The sequence below is a fragment of the Phyllostomus discolor genome, chromosome 11, assembly GCF_004126475.2.
Source record: "Phyllostomus discolor isolate MPI-MPIP mPhyDis1 chromosome 11, mPhyDis1.pri.v3, whole genome shotgun sequence".
Taxonomy (NCBI): Eukaryota; Metazoa; Chordata; class Mammalia; order Chiroptera; family Phyllostomidae; genus Phyllostomus; species Phyllostomus discolor.
The window spans coordinates 70,184,366-70,211,077 of NC_040913.2; the positions used below are offsets into that span (position 1 = coordinate 70,184,366).

General features: G+C 41.0%; 1 protein-coding gene across 5 annotated transcripts in view; it reads right to left on the bottom strand.

Annotated features, from left to right (window-relative positions):
• Nucleotides 1-20,608, bottom strand: part of GPAT4 (glycerol-3-phosphate acyltransferase 4) — a 38,088-nt gene extending 17,480 nt beyond the window's left edge. Inside the window, exons 1-3 of one of the 5 annotated variants that reach the window (XM_036011569.1) lie at nt 20,464-20,568; nt 18,914-18,983; nt 5,031-6,048 (exon numbers count right to left, since the gene is read on the bottom strand). In XM_036011569.1, the coding sequence (XP_035867462.1) occupies nt 5,031-5,195 (165 nt within the window). In that variant the 5' untranslated portion in view covers nt 5,196-6,048; nt 18,914-18,983; nt 20,464-20,568. Of the gene's footprint in view, nt 1-5,030; nt 6,049-18,913; nt 19,105-20,463 lie in introns of all 5 variants that reach the window. The other 4 variants (XM_028526495.2, XM_028526494.2, XM_028526491.2 and 1 more) reach the window with 4 other exon arrangements.
• Nucleotides 20,609-26,712: the final 6,104 nt, after the last annotated feature.

The window sequence follows — 26,712 nt, forward strand, 5'->3', positions numbered from 1 at the left end:
TTACTATTACTATTCCCATCCTCTAGATGAGGAAGCAGACTGGAAAGTCTGATGAGTGAGGTCGAGTTTTGGACCTCACTGGGTCCAAAACTTGACCGAGTTTTGGCAGGAAAACTCGGCAGGAAAAGCCCTGGATTTAAAGCTAAGGGCCACTTGACTCACACACTCATGCCCACCCCACCACACTGCCACTACTTGTACATTCTCCTCAATTTCCTCACAGTGTCAGTGACTCTCCACCCACCAATTCTGCTTTGGAGTTTAATGTCAGTCAGATTACAATTCTCCCACGTTCTCCGACCTGACCTGATCAACTCTTTCCACAGCAGGCAAGAAAACTCACAGGCCACTGATTCTCACCTTCGTCCTCTATAACCAGTCTTTCTTCTTTCTGCCTTCCGAAATCATCCTCAACTCAGTCAAGTCCACTCCTAGGAATTCTACCCCAAATAATACCATGACCACTGTCTTGGGGGTAAATCTGAAGCAGAAACATTATGAAAACTAAAACACTTTAAATAACATGCTGTCCCCTGCACAGAAAGATTTTCTGACTCAGCATTAACAGGACCTGCACTGAGTTAAGTCTTCCAGGAGAGGGAACTCCTTCCAGAAAAGAGACACTGGCCCACCCATATTCCTTTACAATCCTTCCTTGGCAGGTATTATATGCAGTTTCTTTTGCACAGAAAAAGGAGCTAATCATGGGACACTAGCTGTGAAGCCAGGGCTTACTTAGGTCTACCAAAAGCACTGGGATATGGCCTATCAGCTATCCAGTTTTAAAAGTCTTTATGAAGATTATCTAGTACAATGAAAAAATGGCTGATAAAAAGAGAATGTAGATACAAAGTGTACGTGCACGCTATTAACACAACCAGAAAATATTAACATGTTTTGTTGAAGACTGAAAGGTAATGCCAAAAAAATTTTAAGGTGTTGTAAACTGGAGGACATAAATGAATGTTTAAAATTCTTTAATATTATATTGTCTGGTTTTCTATTGCTGTTTAACAAACCACCCCATAACTCAGTAGCTTAAAACACTACCATCATTTGTTTTGCTCAGGATTCTGCAAACTGCAGAGTCGGCATCAGCCTGGTGGCTGAAAGGCTGGGGGCTGGACCCCTCCGAAGGCTTGCTCATCCCTGCATGTGGTGCTGATGCAGGGATCCTGATGTCGGAGCCCCCCGGGGCTGTGAGCTGGAACACCTACAGGTGGCTTGGGCTTCCTCACAACATGGCATCTGGGTTCCAGTGACAAGCACCCCAGGAGTCAGGCAGCAGTTGCACTGCCTTTCTCAACCTAATCTCACACATCACACAGCATCACATACACCACATTCCATTTGTGAGAACCAAGTCATAAGGCAGGTCCCATTCAAGAGGAAGTCAATCAGACTCCATCTTTTGACGGCAGACATAGGAATCACTTGAGGACTTTCTGAAAGTGCCAATCCAGATCAATTAAATCAGAATCTCTGAGGAGAATCTAGTGCTCCCAAATAAGCACTTTTAAAATGCTTTCTCAGGTGATTCCAATTATGTAGTTGGGGGGGAGAGCCACAGAATTAAGATAATTTCTGAGCTTTCTTCTAGCTGCAAAATTATATATGTCAACCCAATTTGGGAGGGGACGAAGAGGATTAAAAAAAGGCAAAATAAAGATCTGTCTTCTATTAAAAAACATCCACAAATATAGGTATATTTTAGATGTGTACATGGATATACCGATGTATACTTTCCAAGTTCTAAAACCAGGCTGGCCAAATCCAACTTATATCTAATACTAGCACTGACAAAAAAACAGCATTCAGTTCCTACTGCCCGCTGAGATCTATTCAGAGCAGTAACCCTTTACTAGGGGGTGAGGAGAGAGAGACACCCTGTGCCTTTGCTGGCATGCACCAGTTCTTCCTAGCCTACCCCTCACTCTAGCTTACCACCAAGAAGTAATTATCCATAATGCGCAATAGGACAGGAGTCCTGGGGCCCGCTGAATGCCTGATAACACACCTCTAGGTAATAAGACTTGCAAAGCTAGTTCCTGAAATTCTAAATCTTGAGGTCAAAATGAGTACACACACACACACACACACACACACACACACATTAATTCCATTATCACTTCTAAACCACTGTGCCCCAAACCAGTGATTTTCAAGGTGTGGTGAGCAGAGCCTCTGAAGGCTTAAGATGACCAGTCCTATGGACTGCCCCAACAATATATATTTAATGAAGTTTCCATTGTTAATTATAATCTACCCTAAAAGTCACATGAATGTACATTTAAAACTATAGTCACAGTAAGAAGGATTTACCTGGCTATGAACTTTAAAGTATTAATTTGGGGGGATATTTTCAAAATGGAGTAGGGAATATTCATGGATTCCAGACCTGTGCCCCACCCAAAGAGATCCAAGTTAAAAAATTTTAGCTACTCTAGAAGAACCCTAGGTTGATAATTCCTATTTCTATGGTTTAAAAAATGAGGATTTCCACCCTGACTCATGTGGCTCAGTGGATTGAGCACTGGCCTGTGAACCCAAAGGCCACCAATTCAATTCCCAGTCAGGGCACGAGCCTGGGTTGCTGGCCAGGTCCCCAGTTGGGGGCAACCAATCAATGCTTCTTTCTTACATTAATGTTTCTCTCTCTCTTTTTCTCCCTTCCTTCCCCCGTCTCTAAAAATAAATAAATTTTTTTTTTAAAAAAACAAGAATTTCTGTAGGTCTATGAATTAGTCACTTCCTTATAAACTTGAATAAAAGCTAGACATCACTGACTGCTGTCTCCTAAAAGTGTATCAGGTGCTCCACTCATTCTATACCAGTGAATGTTTTTCTCACAATGGCAAAGGGACATGGGCAGTAAGGTACAGTTCACAGGAACCCTGGGCTCTACTGAAGATTTTCTTGGACTGAAATTGAGGAAAATTAGATTTCCTGATTAATTAAAATAAACACTATACGTTAGCAAAGTAACAATTCCAACAATTGATTAGACTACCACTTCTCAAACTTCAATGTGCCTATGAATCACCCGGATCTTGTCAAAATGCAAATTAGAACTCAGAAGATCTGGTGTGGGCCTGAGACCTGCATTTCTAACCAGCTCTTAGGGGCACCCCTGCTGCTGGTCTCCAGACCTCCCCGAGTAGTAAGGAGCTAGATGACCCAGGAGACCATAAGCTGTGCTCGAAAACCACATCACTGCAAACAGGCACTCACACAAGTGCATGTGTACACAGCAGCACTACTGACAACAGCAAGAAAGTAAAAACAATCCATCAACAGATAGGCCAATTATGGCACAGACACACAATAAAATATTATCCAACTATTTAAAAAAAGTACTGAGCCCTGGCTGGCATAACTCAGTGGACTGAACGCGGGCTGTGAACCAAAGTGTCGCAGGTTCGATTCCCAGCTAGGATACATGCCTGGGTTGTAGGCCATGACCCCCAGCAACTGCACATTGATGCTTCTCTCTCTTTCTCCCTCCCTTCCCTCTCTAAAAATAAATAAATAAAATCTTAAAAAAAAAAGTACTGAAACATGTTACAATGTGGATGAATCTCAAATATTTTATGCTAAATGAATGAAGCCAGTTAGGTACAAAAAAAGCATATTTTATGATTCTATTTATATGAAATATCCAGAATAGGTAAATCTACAGACAGAACAGCCTCCCTCCTAGTTGCAAGGAGTTGAGGAAGGGGAAAATGGGGGCCAACTGCTTAATACACTTGGGGTTTCCTTCTGGAGTGAAGACAATGCTGTGAAAGTAGGTAGTGCTGGTGGTTGTGTAACACTGTAAATACAATAAATGCCACTAAATTTTTCACCTTAAAATGGTTAATTTTATGTAACCTTAATTTTTTTTTAAAGATTTTATTTATTTATTTTTAGAGAGGGAAGGGAGGGAGGGGGGGAGGGAGAGAGGGAGAGAGAGAGAAGCATCAATGTGCGGTTGCTGGGGGTTATGGCCTGCAACCCAGGAATGTACCCTGGCTGGGAATCGAACCTGGGACACTTTGGTTCCCAGCCCGTGCTCAATCCACTGAGCTACGCCAGCCAGGGCTGTAACCTTAATTTTTAAAAATGTAAAATAATGATTTTTATAGAAATATTAAATACCAAAATATTCAATGATATACATAAAAAATTTCCCACTGTAACATTTCATATAGCTCATTTCATATATCCTCCTGAGTCTTTATTTCTTCATTGATAAAATTAGGTATTTTATGCTGTCCTGTCCACTGCAGAATTATAAGGATCCAAAGGAAAATGAATAAAATTACTCTGTGAAATATTCGATACTGTATGAACAAATAATACTACATTGTTTCAAAAATACCTGAAGATTTGGGATGATGAAAAGATATTTTTAACAAATCACCAAATCTGTAGATAGGTATTAAAAGCCTTGAGGCACAGAACAGCTTCCAGGAAATACCCTTCTCACCCATTTCTTTGACAGTATGACCAGTTTGGTCCAGCAGTGTAATTAATTAGGTTCTGACATATAAGAAATTTATTACCCATCTCTTCTATCTTTAAAAAAATAAAGCAATTCATTGAATGCCCTTTCTCTGTTAATTATTTTTGTCTGAAATGCAAGAACCTATTTAAGGTAAATGTTTGAAGGAGAGAAAAAACTCTCCCATACTTATCGGAAAGGGACTACTTTAGCAGCAGCTCTGGATCTGTGTCTAGTACACAGAAAGTGGGATCTGGTGGTTATCGTTTTCCTTTAAGCCCCTCTCTCGGAAATAAAGACGGGAGGTATGGAGCCGTGGCATAGGCTCCTTCGCTGAGGTGAATCAAGCATACAAGTGCCTCAGCTCAAAAGAAAGACTGCTGAAGGCTTTCACAAGTACACATTTAGTTATTCTTTTTACTCAAAATGCCACTTCCCATTGTCCCAACTTTCCCCATATCCGATAAAAAAAGGGAACAATCAACCAGAGAAGAACAACTGTTTTCTGCCTCTGTGAAGCAACCATGTGTAAAACACAACTCACCGCAAAAATTTTTAACAAAGTTTTCATGTAGAGCTTTCGAATACCAAAGGAGACTCCAAAAATAGCGGGGACTATGATGAAAACAAGGAGGAGGGTGAAGAGGACAGTCAGGGAGATGCCCAGGAGGTTGACAATCAGGCTATCAAAAGGCAGCAGCAGGAACATGGTGGAGGATCCAGGCCGGGCTGATGCCTCCTCCCCAAGAACAAAGCGCAGCCTTCAGACGGCCCTCTCAAGACAGCAGCAGCCTGGGGAAGGAAGCGAGTCCCCAGCAGCGACCAGACTCCATTCCAAAGTTCACACCATTCAATGGCTTGGGAGGAGAATGGTAACAAAAAGAGCCACGCACAGCCGGCAGCCCCCAAATACCGAGTCTCCTGGAACAGATGGGCTCTGGAGGTGAGCGAGGCAGGACCAATCTTCACTATAAGCATTCGAGTCCCGGCTGCCTTTCTGTGACTGAGCAGTGAGGAGGGATCTGTGCTCTGCCACCCTTACACGGATTCCAGAAGTTTTACTTTATTTTCCTGCCCAAGAGCATTCAGCAGATAAATCTGTCTCAAAGATCCGTCATTGCCAGAAGTACCAAGAAGAGTTCAACTCGATGCCAGCGAAATCCTGATTAACTCCTGTGGTTGGGGGAAGCGGTGTGTGTGACTGCTGGCACTTCACACAGAAGGCTACTGAACTTGAATATGTGGAAATTAAATAATTGTTTTACTTAAAATTCCTTCATAAGCTGAAACTTGTGTTCATTGTAGAGAGTTCATATCTGGCCCCATTCTTCCTCTAGAGAGGCTTCCTGCTGCACGCTGCTTCCAGGGCCCTCCTACCTGGAGAGCTACGGTCTTTGCCAGTAGGACACAGATGCTGGCACAGAATGTCTCATACTGCCTGCGGTGAGTGAAATTCCATACGCTCCTGGCATTGGTCTCCTCTGGATATTCTTCTCCCTAAGGTCCCCTTTCTCAGCGGTGACCCGAGTTCTTGGCAAGAAGTTGCTTACATGCTGCCAAAGCTAGAGGTGGAAACAGAAACACTGTCAGTCACAGAAATCAAGAGGACAAACATCAATATGTTTGGGGGGTAGGGGACTGTTTAGGGTAAACCCAGGGTCAGTGCCAGCTTCTCAAGGCATCAAGGTCAAAGAGACTAGGCAGAGCAACAGGTAGCAGACACAAATGTGGGAGGAAAATGCACAGAGGTTTCATACAGTTTTCAACTCCAATGGTATGACCTGTGGCCGCTCAGGCTACAGAAATATAAATCTATGGATAGAAGGCACACTTGAAAAGATAAAGAAGGTATTCTGTGAAAAGTAAATTTCTCTTTTACCTGTCCCCTTGAGTTCTTGTCTAGGTACAGTCATTATTACCAGCTTCGTATTCTTCCCACTATCCTATGCTTATACAAGTAAATCATGATGGATCTTTTCTATCCCCAATCCCTCAACCTGGCAACAGTAATGATGGTCTACTATGAACACTGTTCTTCACCTTGCTTTGTGTTTTGTTTTTAGCCTAACATATCATGGAAGTGTGTTTAATCACTCTTGCCCCCTCACTTTTTACAGGTACACAGTTTTTAACTGTAAGAATGTACTATGTTTTCGTTAACTGGTTTTCTGAGGTTGGACACCAAAGTTTCCATTTTTGTGTTGCTATAAATAATGTAATGAATAATCATGTGAATACATGATTTAGCACACAAAATGAACAAGCAAATATATTTTCAGGGTAAAATCCCAGAAAGGGAATTGCAGGGGAAAAGGAAATACATAGTTTTAATTTTACAAGACAATGTCACATTTCTAGAGACTAAACTCCTCTAGCCTATCTCCCCACACTGGCCACTCTGGTTTTTTAAGACTACTTTTTGGAGCAGTTTTGGGTTCACAACAAAATTAAGAAGGAAGTACAAAGATTTCTCTTATACCTCTTTATGCTAAACTTTATGCTAAATGAATGAAGCCAGTCGGGCACAAAAAAAGCATATTTTACAGTTCTATTTTTATGAAATATCCAGAATAGGTAAATCTACAGACAGAACTCCTGGTTGCAAGGAGTTGAGGGAGGGGAAAATAGGGGCCAGCTGCTTAATACACTTGGGGTTTCCTTCTGGAGTGAAGACAATGCTGTGGAAGTAGGTAGCATTGGTGGTTGTGTAACACTGTAAATGCCACTAAATTTTTCACCTTAAAATGGTTAATTTTATGTCAAGTTCACCTTAATTTTTAAAAATGTAAAATAATGATTTTTATATATGACTTATATAAAAATATACATATGTAACATGACATAGGCACTCCCATACCTATGTCATGAGCCTTATAAAAACAGACCATTGCTGGATTTGGCCCAGAGGTCATGATGGTTTGCCAACCCCTGAACTAGGTGAAGACATTAGTTGACTGCTTAAAAGTGTTTGCTTTAGTTGATTAGTTGATTGTTTAAAAATGCTTGCCCCCACACATGTAACAGCCTCCCCTGTTATCAATATCCCCCGCCAGAGAACTACATTTGTTATAATTTATGAATCTACGTTAGCACATCATAATCACCCAAAGTCCATAGTTTACATTATGATTCACTCTTGGTATACATTCTATGGGTTTGGACAAAGGTATAATGATATGTGTATCCACCATTACAGTACTATACTGAATATTTTCACTGCCCTAAAAATCCTGTGTTTTGATTATTCACCCTTCCCTAGTAATCAATAATCTTTTCACTGTCTCCACAGTTTAGCTTTTTCCAGAATATAGTTGGAATCAGACAGTATGTAGCCTTTTTAGATAGGCTTCTTTCACTTCATATAGTCACTCCCTTTTAAAATTCCACTATTTCAAATATCTTACAAAAGGATTCCAGCTTTATATTACTCACCCCTAACCACAATTTACCAATGCAAGTCCTGAACTTGGGAACACCCTAACAAGTCCCTCTGACAATCATTTTGGCCTCACACATATCAACTTCTGGCTCTATTCCAACACATTAAGAAGATCAAGAAGGCCAATAAAGGAAAGGTTACTAACTTTAAATTTTGTGCAATGCTTTACAGAATTCAAAGCCCTTTCACATGCAACATCACAACCTGTCAACACGTATTTCTGGTTTTACCACTAGGAAATCAAGCAAGGTAGACACACACCCAGTTCCCTGACTCCTGACCCATCACTGCTCCCATGATATTCCCAAACATCAAACGATTAAAAGACATGATAGTTCAGTGGCACCAAGTCACAAATACTACTTCCTGCATTTGATCCTCGATATCTTCCACATTCTTGTCACCATTATTATTGCCAACATTTACCAAATACTAACATCATAACGGACATTGAGCTAATATAATAGGCATTTCATATATATCCCCACTTAATTCTCACAGCACCCCTGTGGTGGAGTTATCATCACCACTGCTATTTACAGGTGAGGAAACTGAGGCTTAGAGGATGAAGTAAGTTACCCAGGATCACACAGCCAGGAGGTGGTGGAGTAGGAATTTGGACACGTGGATCTGTCTCAGAGCCCGGCTCTTCACCCACTGTGCTCTCCGTCTCCCAGACCACCCTGAGACCCACGAACACGTCCTTCATGCCAGTCCTGCTCTACAGAACTGCTTGTGATCAGACAAAAACCACAAGGCCAACCAGGACTCATGCATCAGAATTTGGTGTTCTTCTCAGAATCCAAGGTACAAACCTGCTTTCATTTTTATAAACAAGTCAAACTGATTATACATGCCAGATTTCTAACTGCATCCCAACAGAATTAGACGTATTTCTGAGACAACTTAATTTGCTGAGTCCTGGTATTCCTTAAACCCGTCTAATTCCAGCTGAATTCTTAGGCCACACGGCTCCGTCCCCTTCTCCCATTCCCTCCGCACACCCTTGGCCAGCACTCCCATGGGAAAGACGCAGCGTGATCCCTCTGCCCCACTAGACAGCTGCTGCCACACTGGCCGCAGTTACCTGGAGTGCCATGAACCACGGTGACTGACAATAGGGTCACTTTGACTTCCTATGCCAGAGTTTCTCTGGATCGCAATCATTTGAGAATTTCTAAAATTACGCTGGCTGCATGTCCCAAAAACACTAAAGCAAACACTTTTAAGCAGTCAACTAATGTCTTTACCTGGTTCAGGGGTTGGCAAACCATCATGACCTCTGGGCCAAATTCAGCAACAGTCTGTATAAGGTTCACAACTTAGGCATGGTTTTTACATTTTTAAAGAGTTGTAAAAACAAAGAATATGTGACAGATCAGGACCCACCAAGCCTAAAATATTTACCATATGATCCCCTACAAAAGTAAAAAGTTTGCTGACCCATGATCCAGCTGCTCTTCCTCCTCAGAAAGGTAGCGAACTTCCCCTTGTCCCACACCCCACCCTGCCTCCTCGTTTACCAGTGCCAGACTCCAGAACAGAGAACAGTAAAACCAGCCAAACAGGTTATCTTGCCAACACTAAACAATCCTCATATTAATTCTTAGGAGTAGAGAAAACAGAGGCAGCTTTAAGGTATAATTGTACCTTAAAGCCCCCCTAACACAGTCTTTGATCTCTGGATATATCAGAAAGTTGCTCATATCAGAACTCAATCACACCACAATTTCTCGATAACTGCTCATTTAGGAAAGAATTTCACTTTGTCCCAAGTAAATATAACTATGATTCCTTAAGCATGAGGCAAAGGAAGACATTAACCAATATCCCCAAAGAATATGTACTCATTCTCTTCTGTAGCTTGTGGCCAAACTCAATGAGTCATTTGGACCAAAGTTCCCCCAACAGCCCAAATGGTCCAGAGAAAAACTTAAGAACCAGCTAGTTCTGACCCTCTTAGGGCGGAAGATAGCTTTACTCTAGAGATGTGATAGGGCCCACTGCTAAGGTCTTCAACCCTCTGGGTAATTCTGTGTACCTCAGTTTTCAGACTGACCAGTTCATGCATTTAACAGAGTGTTTGCTGGGCACATACTGTGTGCCACACATTAAGTTAGGGTTAGATACTTAGTGAAGAACAAGTATACCTAGAGACAAGTATTAAGCAAATAAGCGTGCATGAAGTCATAATTTCATACAATGATGATTAATAAGGAAGAGAGTCCTGGAAAAAATTACAGAGGGAACTTACACATTTAAATTGGGGAATCTAAACCAATTCTGACCAGATCACAAGGCTGGACAATTATGATTCTAACTGCAGAACCAAATACTTCTTTTCAGTTAGCTTTCTGTGACACATTCTACCTCAAGAGACCATGACTACTAAACTATGTCCAGAGAGATGCCACGCACCAACTCAAAACGAGAAAGATCTGGCATTTTATCACTTAGCTTATATACAGGAATAATGCATTTTTAAAGCATACGAAGCAGAATGTCTGTCACATATGGCGTCTGAATAAATGGCGTGGGTTACCGTTTCAGTATGATCAGAAGAAACCCAGAGTACTGTCTTCAGTTCTTGGTACCAAACTTTAAGAGGGCTAGATGGAGAGGAAATCATTTCAAAGTATGTCACAAAACACACAAGCCAAGAAATACTACGTGCCTAGCAAGAACCAAGTGTTCAATAAAAAGGTTATCTGTAAAGTACAGAAATATGAATTAAAACTACTGTAAGAAGGCAGGAAAAAATATTTTATAAACAGTATCGGCAAAAATGAGAAGATATCAATTACTGCTGGTTAGAATGTAAAATGGTACAATCTTTACAGGGAAGAATTTAGCAATCACCATCAAAATTTTAAAGGCACATACATAACCTTAGTTGCAGCAATTCTACTTCTAAAAATTTATTCTAAAGATAAATTAGAACAGTGGTTCTCAACCAGGGCTGGTTTTTTCACTCCTCGTGGAACATCTGGTAGTGCCAAACACCGTGTCGTGTACGGGCCAGCTCCGACAGCGAAGAATTATCAGCCCCTTGCCCTCACCATTCACTCGGTTGGGCATCACACCTGGGTTGCGGGTTTGGTCCCTGGTTGGGGAGCATCTGAGAGGCAACCGTTGACATTGATGTTTCTTCCTCCTTTCCCATCACTCCAAAATAAACAAATGAATGAATGAACAATTAAAAAAAAAAGATTTACTCAGCCCTCAATGTCAATGGTGCTGAAGATGAGAAACCCTGTATGGAAGCATGTGCAAAATGGTATCTGTGCAAGGTTACTGACTGAAGCATTGTTTGTAGTACCAAAAGCAGTATTAATGTCCATTAGCAGAGGATACAACAGAATACTATTCATCTGTTAAAAACAAGACACACGTATACATATGCATTAAGAAACAATCTCCCACTTAGATGCAGAACCATGTCCACAGTAAATACCAATCGTGAGGGAGTGCAGTTCGTATGTATTCAGAGATACTGTCTGGAAAGACAGACAAGTGACTGGCTGCAGCAGCCATCTCTAGGAGTGGAAGGGAGAGGTCACTACTTACCTTTTTGGTATCTTTAAATTTATATTTATCATTTTGAAAAGGTAGTAGTCTCGTGGTTCAAAACATTAAAAAAACACAACAGCGTTTGAATTCTGACTTTATCACTTAACTAGTAGTGTGACTTTGGGTAAATTAATCTCTTTAAGCATCTGCTCAACAAGACCTACTAAATGTAATGTTCAAAAGATTGCAAGATAACAAAGGAAAGCACTTTTACAGTGCCTAGAGCAAAGCAGATGTTCAAAACATATTAACTATTACTATTACTGTTCTAAGCTCCTGCTACTAGGAAGGAGGGTCATTTGAAGGTATTTCCCAAGAAGCCATAACATTACACTAATGAGAGACTGGTTTCAACTTCTGCCCGCCTAAAGGTACTTATAATCCCCTAAAATGGCTGGATGGTGCTGATCCCATTCAAGAACTGCGTGTGGCCCGACAGAGAGGCCAAACAGCCACAGCTGATACCACCAAACCACACTGAAGGGAAACAAGACTTCTGCAGGCATCAGGAAAAATGTTTCATGCTTAAAGACAGCACCTGGGTGAGTGCTCCAACAAAGGCTAAGACTGTCACAGTAATTTTTTAAAAAGAGATTTATTTTTAGGAAGGGGAAAGAAAGGAGAAAAACATCAATATATGGTGGCCTCTTGAGTGCCCCCTACCGTGTACCTGGCCTGCAACCCAGGTATGTGCCCTGACTAGGAATCAAACCAGTGACCCTTTGGTTCACAGGTCAGCACTCAATCTACTAAGGCACACCAGCCAGGGTGTCACAGTAATTCCAAGTCAATAAAACAGATATTGATGCCCAGATGGCTGGGATGTGAGCAGTGTGGGCCCTCGGACGACCCATGGCCACTATCGGCTGCACTGACTCTCTACCCAGGGTGCACATTTGGCTCACCTAGGTCTCAGCCCAGATGAAGCAAATCAGAGTCTCTAGGGGTAGGACCTAAATTTCTTTTTCAGAGACTTGGGTGGTTATAAGGATAGCCAGAGTTGCAAACTGCCGGGTTAAGCGTTTTTACCAGCTAACTCAGCAAACAACTGGACACTGAGAAAACAACTTACTATCTATCTTTGATTACAATTACCCTTAAGTAAGTAACACAATGTATCTAGTTCTCTAACTTAAAAAAGAGAACATAAGCAAATGAAGTTCATTTGTAAGAGAGTTGGTGAGGAGATCTAACTACATCACAGGACTGGCAGAAGCCAATTAGTATGATGGCGCACTCAGAAGATCAAGCTGGCTGTCTAGAAAAAGCAGATTTGCTTGGGGCACCCTGAAGCTAGGGAACTGGTATCATGGTTGGCAGTTACAGGAGCGCACACTTTAGCTTATTAAGAATCTAACCCTCTCACACTGGTGGCAATGTATGATGGTACAACCACCTTAGAAAAGTCTGGTAGCTCCTCAAATGGTTAAACATAGTACCATATATGACCCAACAGTTTCCTCTCCTAGGTATATATTTAAGAGGGAGAGAAAAAAAAAAATTGTCCACACAAAAAAATTGTGCCAATGTCTCATTATTCAGAATTGTCAAAAGGCAGAAACAACCCATATGTCCATCAACTGAATGAACAAAATGTGTCTTAACCATACAAGGTGTGGGTGAAAAAAGGGGTTCTATGGAAAGTAACCTCAAAAGGTGATCTGATCTTGTCCTCACTAGGCCGGTCATGGTGAGTAGTCATGCCCCAGGATATAACTTTACTATTTTTTAATCCTCACCCAAGGATATGGGAATGGGGGAAGGGAGAAAAGAGGAGAAGGGGGGAGGGAGAGCACGAGAGAAACAAACACTGATGTGAGAAACATCTATCAGTTGCCTCCTGCAACTAGGAAGTGACCAGCAGCGTACGTATGTGCCCTGACTGGGAACTGAACCTGCAACCTTTTGGTGTATGGGACTAATAGGGAAATTCAAGAGTTAAAGATTTTAACTTTATAGTTGACAGGCTTAAGTGATTAATGCATGTGGAAAGCTGTTATTCTAGGAACTAGAATGCATGACCTACTTGACTCTAGAAAGTCAACAAGAAATTCAACCTTTGTAGCCCAGGGGTCTGCAAGCCTTCAAGATAGTATCTGAGCCAAATGTGTTCCAGGCCCAGTGACGCAGATAAAGAAGGTTGATCAGTAGATAAAGAAATACTAGGAAAATCACCACTGCAGGACTGTAACTCTTAATCTGATTAACCTTTTTTTTCCAAACCCCTTACCTACCCTTTTCTTCTTATAAAAAGGTTGGTGAGGTGGTTTTTAGGGCACATAACCTGCCTTCTTCTCAGATCACCAGCATCTGAATATAACGCCCATAAAGATTCAATCCTAGTCTCTACTTACTGGTTTTGGCAGTGACAGGCAGCACAAACACTGACTTTTTCCAGTTTCCGGACTACCTCCAACGAAGTGAGCCACCTGGCCAGCTCAGGCATACACCTTTTGTAAAAGGCTTATCTTTGCCTTAAGCAAGCTCTGTCTATAGTTTCAGTGCATCTAAGTTAACACATCTTGGAAATACCCCCTTCAAGAGAACACATTCTTAACTATCCCATAATCTGAGCCCTGTCTTGCTTTCTTTCCTGTAATCTATTTTACTGCCCTTCTTAATCTCAAAAGCATAAAAGAAACTGCAAAATTTTACTGTCTGAAGCATTTTTCTCAGTCTGTTGAGGTCTTGCTTCCAGGAGTATCCTTTGTTTGACTCAATTATAATAAAATTAAGGGGAATAGTGGAGTATAAGAAATTTGCTTGAGTAGGTTTTTATGTTCTTACATGGACAAATGGAATATTATTTGGCCATAAAAAGGAATGAAGTATCAATAATTACTACAATATGGATAAACCTTAAAAATATCACATTAAGTGAAAGAAGCCAGTCACAAAAGACCACATATTATGTGCTTGTACAATATGAATTTAAATTAGAGACAGAAGGTAGATTGGTGGTTACTCAGGGCTGGGGAGAATAGGTAAATAGAGAAGGGAGTGATAGCTATGAGGTTTCTTTTTGAATTAATGAAAATATTCCAAAATTGACTGTGGCGATGGTTACATGTATCTGTGACTATAATAAAAATCTGAATTGTAGATTTTAAATGGGTGTATTATATAGTGTGAATTGTACCTTGATGTTAAAAAAAAAAGGCTCTCAGATAACTTGGTCAAAAAAGAATAGACTCTTCAGGAAGATATTCACCTATATACAGATTCTGCAGGGTGGTGGATACATTATGGTGGTCAGACTAGATGTTTTAATATTCCTTTCCAACCCAAGGTTTTGGGGTGTATCTTTACTTAAAATAGCAAAATGTCAGAGAAGCAGTAAAGCAAGATGGCTCTACATACAGGGAATCAGACAAGCTATATTTAAAACCAGCCTCCATTACTTGCTAGCTGTGTGACCTCAGGAAAATAAATCAACTTTCCATGCTTCAGTTTTCTCATTGGTAAAATGGAAATACGTATCCTGTGGTATTGCTGTGAGGACTGAAGAGAATGCATATCAACTGATCCGTATAGTGCCTGACACAAAGTACTCAATAAGCACAAGTTACTACTAAGTAATCATCACTACAAAGCTGGAGGCAATAATATTAAAATAATAAACTGCAACTTTATTAGTCAACTATTAAGAATCTAGTCCAACCTCTTTTTTATGGCTCAAATAACTGAACCTTGGAAGGGTTAAATAACTGGAACAATTTAAAGAATTTGCCAGTAACAGAGGCAGAACTAGAACTCAGATCTGCTGTGCAGGCTGACCTCTAATTTGCTTTGGGGTAGGTTACACTTCAGAGGACAGCCACCCATTTTTCCTAGTGTACTGTGAGGACACACCCACTGAATGCCCCAATTCTGATGTGATGGTTAACAAACAAACGTGTAGACAAACACAACGGAAATATGTGTGGTGGTATATTTAACATCAAGAGTATCAGAGTAGTGGAGTACAAGAAATTTTCTTGAATATGCTGCTGCTGCTGCTGAAGAGGAAAAGTGTGTTTCTAAGGAGATAGGGCAGCACTTGGATCTACTAGGGTAACGTGGAGCTGAAGTGATGAAAAACCAAGAATACGGACATACGCTACATCGATATTGGATAAAATAAACGGTTTAAGACTAAGCCAGGCTAGCCTAAAGGATAACTCAACTCAGTAGGAAAAAACAGGAATATGGTCAGTTTCAGGGTCCTGATCTTAACTAAGGTCACTCTGACATAACCCTCACCTGGAAAGGCCTAATTTGAGTTGCACTGGGTAATAAGTAACATGGTACCAAGTTCACCCCAAAGCAACATAAATCTTCAAAAGCTGGAAAGGAAAAAAAAGGACAAAGAATATAGGATATTTTGATTATTCCGGGCCATCAGTTTAAGAAAGAACAATCAATTTGCTGATGCTGTAAGGCCCAAGACATTTCATTACCAAACCTGAACACTGCTCTGACAGCTCAACTTCAGAGTTTTGCTTTTACAGTTGAATACTGTATATATGTAATTGGGAGCAACTTCCTGGCCCTTTTTTCTTTAAAAATCTTTCTTTTTTTTATTTCACTCAGCATAATTATTCTAAGAATCATTCGAGTTGCTGCATGTGTCAATAGTTCATTCCTTTTCATTGCTGAGCTGTATTCTATTGTATGGATATACCACAATGCTTATCCATTCACCTACTGACGGACATCTGGGCTGTTCCAGCTTGGGACTGTTACAAATAAAGCTGCTATCTACAAGGCCTTGTATGGAATATGCTTTCATTTCCTCGGGTAAATACCAAGGAGTGGAATGACTGAGACTAAGGTAGGTGCATGTTTAGATTTTTATGAGACTGCCAACTGCTTTCTAAACTAGATGTACCATTTTGTGTTCTCACTGGCAGTGCATGAAAGTTCTACAACTTCACCAACACTAGACAAAATCAGTATTTTCATTTTAGACATACTAATGGATGTGAGGTGGTATCGCATAGTTTTAATTTGCATTTCCTTAATGATCAATGATATTGGGCATCTTTTCAGATGCTAATTTTCCATCTGTACATCTTCTTTGTGAACTGTTCAAATCTTTTGCCTTTTTTAGATTAAATTTTGTTACTAGCCATTTTTTTAAAAGTCAAGCTTCTTCCCCCAATGACTAAGCAGTCTTATTTAAAATGAAAAAGCAATACTACAGAACTGTACTTAAAAATGGTTAAGATGCAAAGTAATGAGGACACTACTTCCACAAAAAAAAAAAGAGAGAGAGAGAGCATTTTGTCACTAAGGCACAAAATTTATGAAACAGATTTCTTTGTTCAACTCACCACAAACTTGAAACAATCCTAATTGTGCAAAGAAAAATCACTAGAACATGAAAGAAAAAAACCAATGACCACAACCACAACTCTAACCTCAGAACTGAATGTCAGCAACATAAAACACTCACTCTTTCTGTGCAGCTGACAGTGATTTTGTGCTGTCCAACATGGCAGCCACTAACCACATGTGATTCCTGAGCACTTGAAATGTGGCTAGTCTGAAATGCAATGTGCTGTAAAGTGCACCCTGGATTTTCAACAACTTAGGATGAAAAAAATGAATGTAAAGTCTTCATTAATAATGTATACATATTGAAGTGATAGTCTGGATAATTTTGGATCAATAAAATGTATTTTTAAAAAATATTATCTGTATATTGTATTGTGTATTCTTAAGACTGTTTTCAACAGTTTCTTTTTACCTTTTTTAAAAGTGGCTATTATTTTATACTTGGCTTATATTTCTACTGTCTAGCACTGATCAAATACTTTCAAAGCAGACCCTGAAAATAATATACCTCCAACTGGTAAGAAAAATATATACACATATAATATCTTTTTCCCTCCCCATGCCTCCAAAGTGTGATTGAAATGGTACAATGGAAGAGATTTCCACCTGGAACTCAGGAGCTGTCTTCGGCTTGAGCCATAGCTGTTACTTCTGATCTATGAGTCATTCAGCTTCCCTAGATTTAAGTTTCCTCATCAGTTTTTGTTTTTCATTCAAAAAGTCAACAAAAATGTATTATGCTCCTACTTTTTACAAAGCATTATTCTATTAGTGTAATCTTGAGCTTAGAGGCACAGTTCAAACACACTAACAACTATTATACAAGACAAAATTTAAAAAGAACCCCCTGAAATGGAGACAGGCAAGTGATTATGTGGCATGTGCATATACATGTGTATGTGTTTTAAAAGAGAAAGAGTACCTTAAAGGAGCTAGGAAACACTCCAATACCTTGTAACTTTCCTAACTCTAAAATTCTGTGCTCTTACAAAGCATTCATCATGCTCTAGCAAGCATTACTGTGTGACATAGTGACACATGGAATTGATGATATTTGGTCAAGTCCTCCCCTTAAGCATAATGAAACAGGAAGATGTAAATGACATACCACGATGGGGCTCTTTTACTTGAAGAGACAATTCTGCAGTACAGTTCGACCTTAAATCTCCAGCTTCTATCTCCAGAAAGTATGATATTTTTCAAATAACAGGTAACCATTTGTGATGTGCATAAAGATGAGAGAAATGGTTTTCTTTAGCAAAAACAGCAAGCTAGGCTAGAATCCTGATAGACTAACCACAGCACTCTTTCCATAAACACAAAACACATAAATGCCATAAACACAAAACAACCACACAACAATCTCCCCCCACCCCTTTGTCTTCCGGGGTGATGACTGTCCAAGATACCCAGATTGCTGCTATTTCAGTGCTACTGCTGTAAACTAGATGTGTGTGATAACTACTGTTACTTCGATCATCAACTCACAAAAGTCTGCCATGAAAAAACTTTATAAACAATCATGTCATGTTATAGAAACTGAACTCAAAGAGCTCTGTATACAAATATTCCTTTGGTCTCAGCATTCCTTGGAGGTAGAATATCCCTGTATTAAGGGTAAGAAAACTGAGACACAAGAATAAATACTGAATTTACCTGTATTTCTCTGGATAAATTTAATTGCGTAAGTGTGCTAAGAAATGTATACCATGGTTTTGTTAAAAAGGAGAGAAGGAAAAAAAAAAAAAGCCTAACCCTTGATTGATCCACCCCAGGATTCTCATCTGTTAATGGCAAGAGTGTTTTATGGGAGAGTGCTACTGTTCTTCCTGCTATCAAAAGCAAAACCTCTGGGGTATACTCCAAAGAATTCTGGTTTCCCTTCACAACTATTCAATAGTTGTAAATAGTATCTAAATCTTTTAAAAGCTTGTTCTTATTCTCGGTCTGGTATTCTAGCTCTAGGGTTACAATTTTCTCATGTTTCCAAAAAAAAATATGATCAGACATTTGCTCCAAATGTAGTTTAAGAAATAACTTAAGGCATAGCCCCTAGTTATAGTATTTCAGAGTTTGGTGGAAACGTTTTTCATATTTACCCGTCCAATCCTTCACTGTGAGAACTTTCAGTCACAGACCTTCCACACATTTCTCTTTCCTGAAGACGACCTAAAGGCAAGCAGTATGGTACAGTGGAAAAAGGGAGCGTGGAGTTGGGAGATGTCTCCCCAGCCTCAGTGCATCTTCTTAATCCCTGTAGAGCTGGCCAAGTCACTGAGCCTCTCTGGACCTTGAGGGCTCACCAAAAATGAAAAAGTTAGACAAGATGACCTGGAAGTTCTCATCCAGATCTCAAAGACTTTGTTTTCACCTGCCCCCAGCAGCTTGATCATTTTACATACCCTTTTCTAGTCCTCCTTCAATGCTCTATGTGTTTCTTAGCTGAAGGACTTATAATAGTAGACTGTGTCCCAATAAAAGTACTTTATGACTTGATTTGATAGCAAGATTTTTATTTTGAATCTCAAGCTACTTTTGACATCAAGGATTTATCCCAGAGATATAGGGGAGCGGGGAATGGATGGGGACATGGACAGGACTGGCTTAGCCACACCGTGAGCGTTGAGGCTGGATGATGTATACCTGATGATTCACTATTCATTCTATCTACTGCTGTATATCTGAAATTCTCCATACTACCAAGCTGGAAAGATCTGTCAAAAGTGAGAAAAGAATACCGAACTGGCATTATTAGAGGATTCTTTTCTACAGTCTTTGGCAGAAGGATAATTGCTTTTCACACCATTTCCCTTGGGTTGAGATAGAATCTACAAGACATGAAACTAAGCAGAGCTACTCAAAATCCAGCCAAAATGAAGGAAAAGGAACCAGAAAGAAAACTGTTCAACTGATCTCAAGGTTATCAATGGCACGGAGGGCATGGGCAGCGCCAGGCACTAATACATGTAATATGGAACTCACTTCCACAGAGCTATTAGGTTTCGGATGGTCCATGTTCCCTAACTTTTCAACCGAGAAGGTGGAACAGAAAGTGAGGAAATAAACAAGACCCTCTGGTAGGAGGATGCCACGCAGGGTGTCAAGTCAAAACAGGAAGGCAAGGGATTTGGGGGGTAAAAAAAGGAAAACTGGGGCTCCTAGGAGAACAAGGGAGAACACACATCCCAGGGAAGCCGAAGAACACAGGAGAAGAAAGTGTGGGCGAAGGCATGTTCTCGTGATGTCTAACGCCCTCTTCAGCCTCACTAGCTGCACTCCTCAGCGCTGGGGGAGGGAGCACGGGTGGGCCCGGGATTCACTTGGACTGCGGACTCCACCTCAAAGGGCCAGATGGGGCCGGGAGAGCCCGAGAGCCCGGGAGGGGGACGCCACGCCGCTCCGGGGGCCTGGCTGCCTGCGCGGAGGCGCGGAAGGGGCGCGGACTGTTCCACTGCGGCACAGGGGGCGGAACGCTGCGACCGGCCAGGCAACCCCACGAAGCGGCAATGGTGTCTCCCGACGGTGGCGCGGGCACCGCATCCCAAGATCGCAGGGCCCTCGCAGGGCACCTGCCCCGAATCCCACGCTCCACTGTCGGCTCCCTTGAGGCCAGTGACCTTCAGGAGGGAGCCGGCTGGGTCATACTCACCAACCTCGAGGATCCGAGACTCCAAATCCCTGCGGCGCCGGTCCCTCCTGCCGGGGCCTGCCGCTGCCTGCCGAGGCGTGCGTAAGGACGTGCGCGCGCCCGCCCTTTGTCTACGCCGTTTGACGTGACCCCTCGCGTTCATCCCCACCCTCTCACCGTCTAATCTCACGCCCCTCACCCTCACGCTGGTGCGCGCGCCTGGCCGTATCGGTCAGGGGCTTTTTGGGGCAGGGCTTTCTTGGGGTTGGGTGGGACGGGGCTGGGGGTGGGGGCAGTGCCGAGTCATCTGCCACGGGTGGGTGCACCCCAGGGCCGTCGAGTCGCCCCCTAGCGCGTGAGAGACTGTTGCCCGGGGTAGCCAGGTGCTACCCAGTTTGGGACTGTACCCCCTAGGCCCTGGTTGCCTGCCCCTCATTGTGGGTGTGCCCCGTAATTCCTGCTGTGATAAGCAGAGCGCTTTCTAAATAGGGGGCTCCACGTTTTAGAGCTACACCAGGGCCCGAGTACTGGCTGCTTCCCCAAGGTTCTGTAGTATAAATTCTGGTGAGGGTGTTATCAGCCCTGATTAACGAGAGGAGGCTTGAGTCGCTAAATTACCTTGTCATCATCGTGTGAGATACAGTGTCGTGTGTAAAAAACTTAGCTCACGGTCTGGCACTCTCAAGAAATGTTGGATGCCATCACCATCATTACCACCACCACCGCCACCCCATCATTGCTGAGTCTCATCTGCCTTACTAGTGAAGCCAGGGAGTTCAAGGGGTTGGTATACAAGATCCCTCGCTGCTGCACCCTTCCAAGGTCTCCCTAAATTTGGAACTGTTCTCTCTACTGAAATCTAGCTTGGTGCCTCTGGAGTTTGCTGGTGAATTTCTCACCAACTCTTCAGATCCAAATGCCTAACCCAATCTTATCATCTCCCCTAAAATCGGTCTCACTTAAAAAGATTAGCCTTTCTTCCTGTTCTTAAAAGATGTTTTTTGCCTCCAGTACCAAGCTCTCCCTCCCTCCCACCCTGTTTGTTCTACATACTCTTGTCATATTGTTATTCCATGCTAAATAATCTGATAATAAATCTTGAGGGTAAAGTCCATCACATTCTTGGACCTCAAAGTCTGGCTATAAGTTTGATGAGTGCTCCAGGACACTGGACCACTCATCCTGACACTAACTGTTGTCACACCTATTTGGAATTTACCACATATTCCAGAACTCAATCATTTTTCAATTGATTTAACAAAACTTCATGAAGCCCTCGTTAGATAGCCATTTTTGCCAGCTTCTCAATGATACAAAGTTAAATAATGAATGTATGTCCACAACTAGATTAAGAAGAAACTGGACGTCATACATCTTTGTGTCCTTCCCAAAGCCAGGGAGAGGGTTTTAAACATGGCCACCACCATCTTAAATACTCTTCACATTCTTATATCTGACTTTTTCTCCTCCAGAACCAGTCAAAACTTGCAAGTAATCCACCATCTGCTCTGCTCTCCTGTGTATTCATGTCTACATTTTCCACAGTCTTTACCACTGAGTATAGTTCTTTGTATATAATAATTTTAATATTAAAAAAATATTTCACGCATGTTAGAGACTCAACAAAAATAGCGTTGATTGATTCTTTGCCCAGTGAAGTAGTGGACTGAGTTACTGGATACACACACACACACACACACGCGTGTGCGCGCATGTGCGAGAGACAGTATGCAAACATTCACTACTGGTACATTTTCTAAACTTCTTTAGCGCAGGAAGTCAATCAAACTTCCCTCTAAAGAGAAAACCAACAAGAACTCACTTGACTTGTGGCCAAGATGGAAGCATAGTTAGTCACACTGTGCCTCCTCGCACAACCAAAAGAAAGACAACAACAAATTTAAAAAGAGAAAACAACCAGAACTGACAGAAAAATGAACTGTATGGAAGTCCGACGACCAAGGAATTAAAGAAGACACATTCATTCAGACCAGCAGGAGGGGTGGAAATAGGCAGCGGGGTGGAAAGGACTCTAGCAAGGTGACGTATTGAAGACTGGGTGGTCCCACTTTCACACGCAGGTAAACCGGGAGGAACAACTGGGGAGAGAGCTAGACCACACAACCCAGGGCTCCAGCACAGGGACATAAAGCCACAAAGCCTCTGATTGAAAACACCTGTGGGGGGTTGAGACAGAGGGAGAAACTCCCAGCCTCACAGGAGAGTTCATTGGAGAGACCCACAGGGTCCTAGAATGTACACAAACCTACCCAACCAGGAATCAGCACCAGAAGGGCCCAATTTGATTGTGGGTAGTGGGGAAAGTGACTGAAAACCAGCAGAGAGTGGAGCAAATGGCACTGTCCCCTCTCAGACCCCTCCTCACATACAGCATCACAACCCCACGTGACCTAGGTTGCCCCGCCCTGGTGAACACTAAGGCTCTGCCCCTTACTATGTAACAGGCAAGGTGAGAGAAAAAAAAAGAACAGTGGGGGGGGGGGCTGGACTGGGAGTAAAAAAAGGAGAAAACTGTATTTGAACAATGATTAAAATAAAATTAAAAAAAGAAAAAAGAACAAATGAAAGAACAGATCAAAGTTTCAGAAAAAATACAACTAAGCCACGAAGAGCTAGCCAACCTATCAGATACACAGTTCAAAATACTGGTAATCAGGATGCTCACAGAATGGGGAAAATATGGTCACAAAATAGAGGAAAAAGTAAAGGCTATGCAAAGTGAAATAAAGGAAAATGCACAGGGAACCAACAGTGACAAAAAGGAAACTGGGATTCAAATCAATGGTTTAGACCAGAAGGAAAAAAGAAACATTCAACCAGAATGGAACGAAGGAACAAGAATTCAAAAAAATGAGAGGCTTAGGAACATTCAGGACTTCTTTAAATGCTGAATCATAGGGGTACCAGAAGGAGAAGAGGAAGACCAAGAAATTGCAAACTTATTTGAACAAATAATGAAGGAGAACTTCCCCAATCTGGAAAAGGAAACAGACTTCCAGGAAGTCCAGGAAGCTCAGAGAGTCCCAAAGAAGTTGGACCCAAAAAGGAACACACCAAGGCACATCATAATGACATTACCTAAGATTAAAGATAAGTAGAGAATCTTAAAAGCAGCAAAAGAAAAGGAGACAGCTACCTACAAAGGAGTACCCCTCAGACTGCCAGCTGATTTCTCAAAAGAAATCTTGCAGGCAAGAAGTGGCTGGAAAGAAGTACTCCAAGTCATGAAAGGCAAGGACCTACACCCAAGATTACTCTATCCAGCAAAGCTTGCATTTAGAAGGGAAGGTCAGATAAAATGCTCCTCAGATAAGGTCAAGTTAAAGGAGTTCATCATCACCCTTACTATATGAAATATTAAAGGGACTTACCTAAGAAAAAGAAGATCAAAAATATGAATAGTAAAATGACAACAAACTCACAGCTATTAACAACTACACCTAAAACAAAAGCAAAAATAAAGTAAGCAAACAACTAGAACAAGAACAGAATCACAGAAATGGAGATCACAAGGGGGGTTATCAGTGGGGGAGTGGGAGGGGTAGAGAGGTGGGGAGGTACAGAGAATAAGTAGCATAAATGGTAGATAGAAAATAGACAGGGGGAAGTTTAGAATAATATAGGAAATGTAGAGCCAAAGAACTTATATGTATGACCCATGGATATGAACTAAGCAGGGAAATGTGGGTGGGAGGGGGCGTGCAGAGCAGAGGGGAATAAAGGGGGAAAGTGGGACAACTGTAATAGCATAATCAATAAAATATATTTAATTAAAAAAAGAACTGGCTTGATACAGTTTCCTTAGGCTTCAAAGTTTTGATTGCAGAGGTCAATGATCAGGGCAGATTTCTGTCATATTTGTTTCTAGGCACAAGTAATACAAATGGGAAAGATAATATGAACAAGTAATGCTTGAAAAGTTAGGCACAAAGCAGGTTTGTCTACAGAGAAGGCCTAATGTCTATAGCATGACCGGGCTCATGTCCTTTTTACTGTGAATTTGGACTCTCTTTAGATTATTTTTTAAGGTCTTTTCATACTCTAGAACGAAAATACTCTTGTACTACAAAAAAAACTATGCAAATATTTTTTTAACCTGCTGTAGGATAGCCCATTCAAACAAGGGGATCACAGTATTTAAGGTCTCAGTGAGAGGTCTAACAATCCCCATCCCATTTTTACTTTGAGCTCATTTCCCAAAGTGGGCCTCTGCAATCACTGTGTTTGCTGTGCACATGGCACACAGTGCTTTTAACCTGTGAAGATTCTCCTTTTGTAAGATACTCCTCCCCCAGTAGAGTATTACCATAGTGTGCTGTATACCTTCTTTCCCTTCCACAGTCACCTTTCACATGTGCAAAGGCTTTGACAGTCATTAAGAGGTAAATCCACAATTGTTTACTACACAACCAGCCACACCAATGCTCATTTCCAAGCACCAAGAGAAAAAAAGCTAACTTAACCAAAGGTGTGCTAATTACATTTTAAAATTGTGGTAAAGTGCACATAAAATTTACCATCCTACTGATTTCTAGGTGTACAGTTAAGCATATTCACATTGTTTTGCAACCAATCTCCAGAAATTTTTCATCTCGGAAAGTAAAACTATACTCATTTAGTAAAAACTCTCCATTCCCCCTCCTTCCAACCCCAGGAAACCACTGTTCTTACTTTCAGTTTTTATGAGTTTGACTACTACATATTTTGTTATGTATAATGTGTACTTTTTTGCCCAAATTTCTGAGGGAAAAATAAGGGTGTGCATTATACATGGGTAGTACTAATTCTATATATAAATGCATTTTGTAATTATTTGTTACATTAAATTTCTTGTACCATATGTTTGAAAATAAATGCTACAGTTCCTTTATAATACAAAAAAAACAAGCATCTAAGTATAAATAAATACATAATTGAAGTAAAAAATTAAAACAAAAGAGTTTTTTCCCCTGAAAGTTTGGGCCAAAAACATGGGTGCACATTATACATGGCAAAATGTGGTAGATACTCATACTTATGGTCATATCCTTTATGAGTGAAATCATGCAATATTTGTCTTTTTGTGACTGGCTTATTTTACTTAGCATAATGTCCTTTAGGTTCATCCCGAGATGTAGCATGTATCAGAATTTCCTTCCTTTTTAAGGCTGAATAATGTTCCATTACATGCATATACCACATTTTCTTTATCCATCCATCCTTGATGGGCATTTGAGTCCCTTCTGCCTTTTGTCTATGGTAAACAATACTGCTATGAATGTGAATGTACACATATCTGAGACCCTGCATTCAGTTCTGTTGGATACATATCCCAAAGTGAGGTAAACTATTTCTCCTTGCACAGATCTCCATTTTCTAAAATTCACTTCCACCTTCCTCGGATTCTCAGGGAAAGAAAAGGTGAACTTCTAACTACTTTAATAGTAATTCACAATCTACAGTGGAAATCACGTATATTAAAAAGGCCACTTAAGCTAACCAAAATGAAATTTCTTTTTTGTTGTTGTTGTTGAAGTAACATTGGTTTCACACTATATAAGTTTCAGGTGTACAGCATTGTAATTTGACATCTGTATACACTGCAGTTTCCATCTGTCACCAACAGCTGACTCTCTTTACCCATTTCATCCACCCCATCTACTCCTCTGATGACCACCAATCTGTTGTCTGCACCTGTGAGTGTGCTTTTGTTTTGAGATATATATATATATATATATATATATATATATATATTCTGCATGTGAGTGAAGTCATATGGTACTTGTCTTGATCCATCTGACTTACACACTGTAATTTTTAGCAAATATTCACTTCAGGGCTTAACTCCATCAGGAAGTTTTCTCTGATCTCCCCTTAGGGGCTTATTGTCCATGTCTCCCTAACACTCTGTGTGTCTCTAGCATTATTTATTTTTAGGGATAACCTATTTGTTTGTTTGGCTCCCCTCACTGGACTGTTTTGTTTTATTTATCTTTCTATTGCCAGTCATTAATGTAATGTCTGGCATATAGCGGTGGCTCAATAAATGTTTGTTGAGTGAGTGAAAACTCATAATGACCACTAGAAACAACAAATTATGTGTGTTCAATAAAACTATGCACTAATGAACTAATACTTAATGCATGAGGTTTGGTAGACCAATATATGGGGTGTGTGGGAAAATTAATAAAAGTGTTCTAAAGAGCAAACAATGATATTTATCAGAGCTCACTGAATGAAAACATTACCCAGACTGTGGGGGGCAGGGGG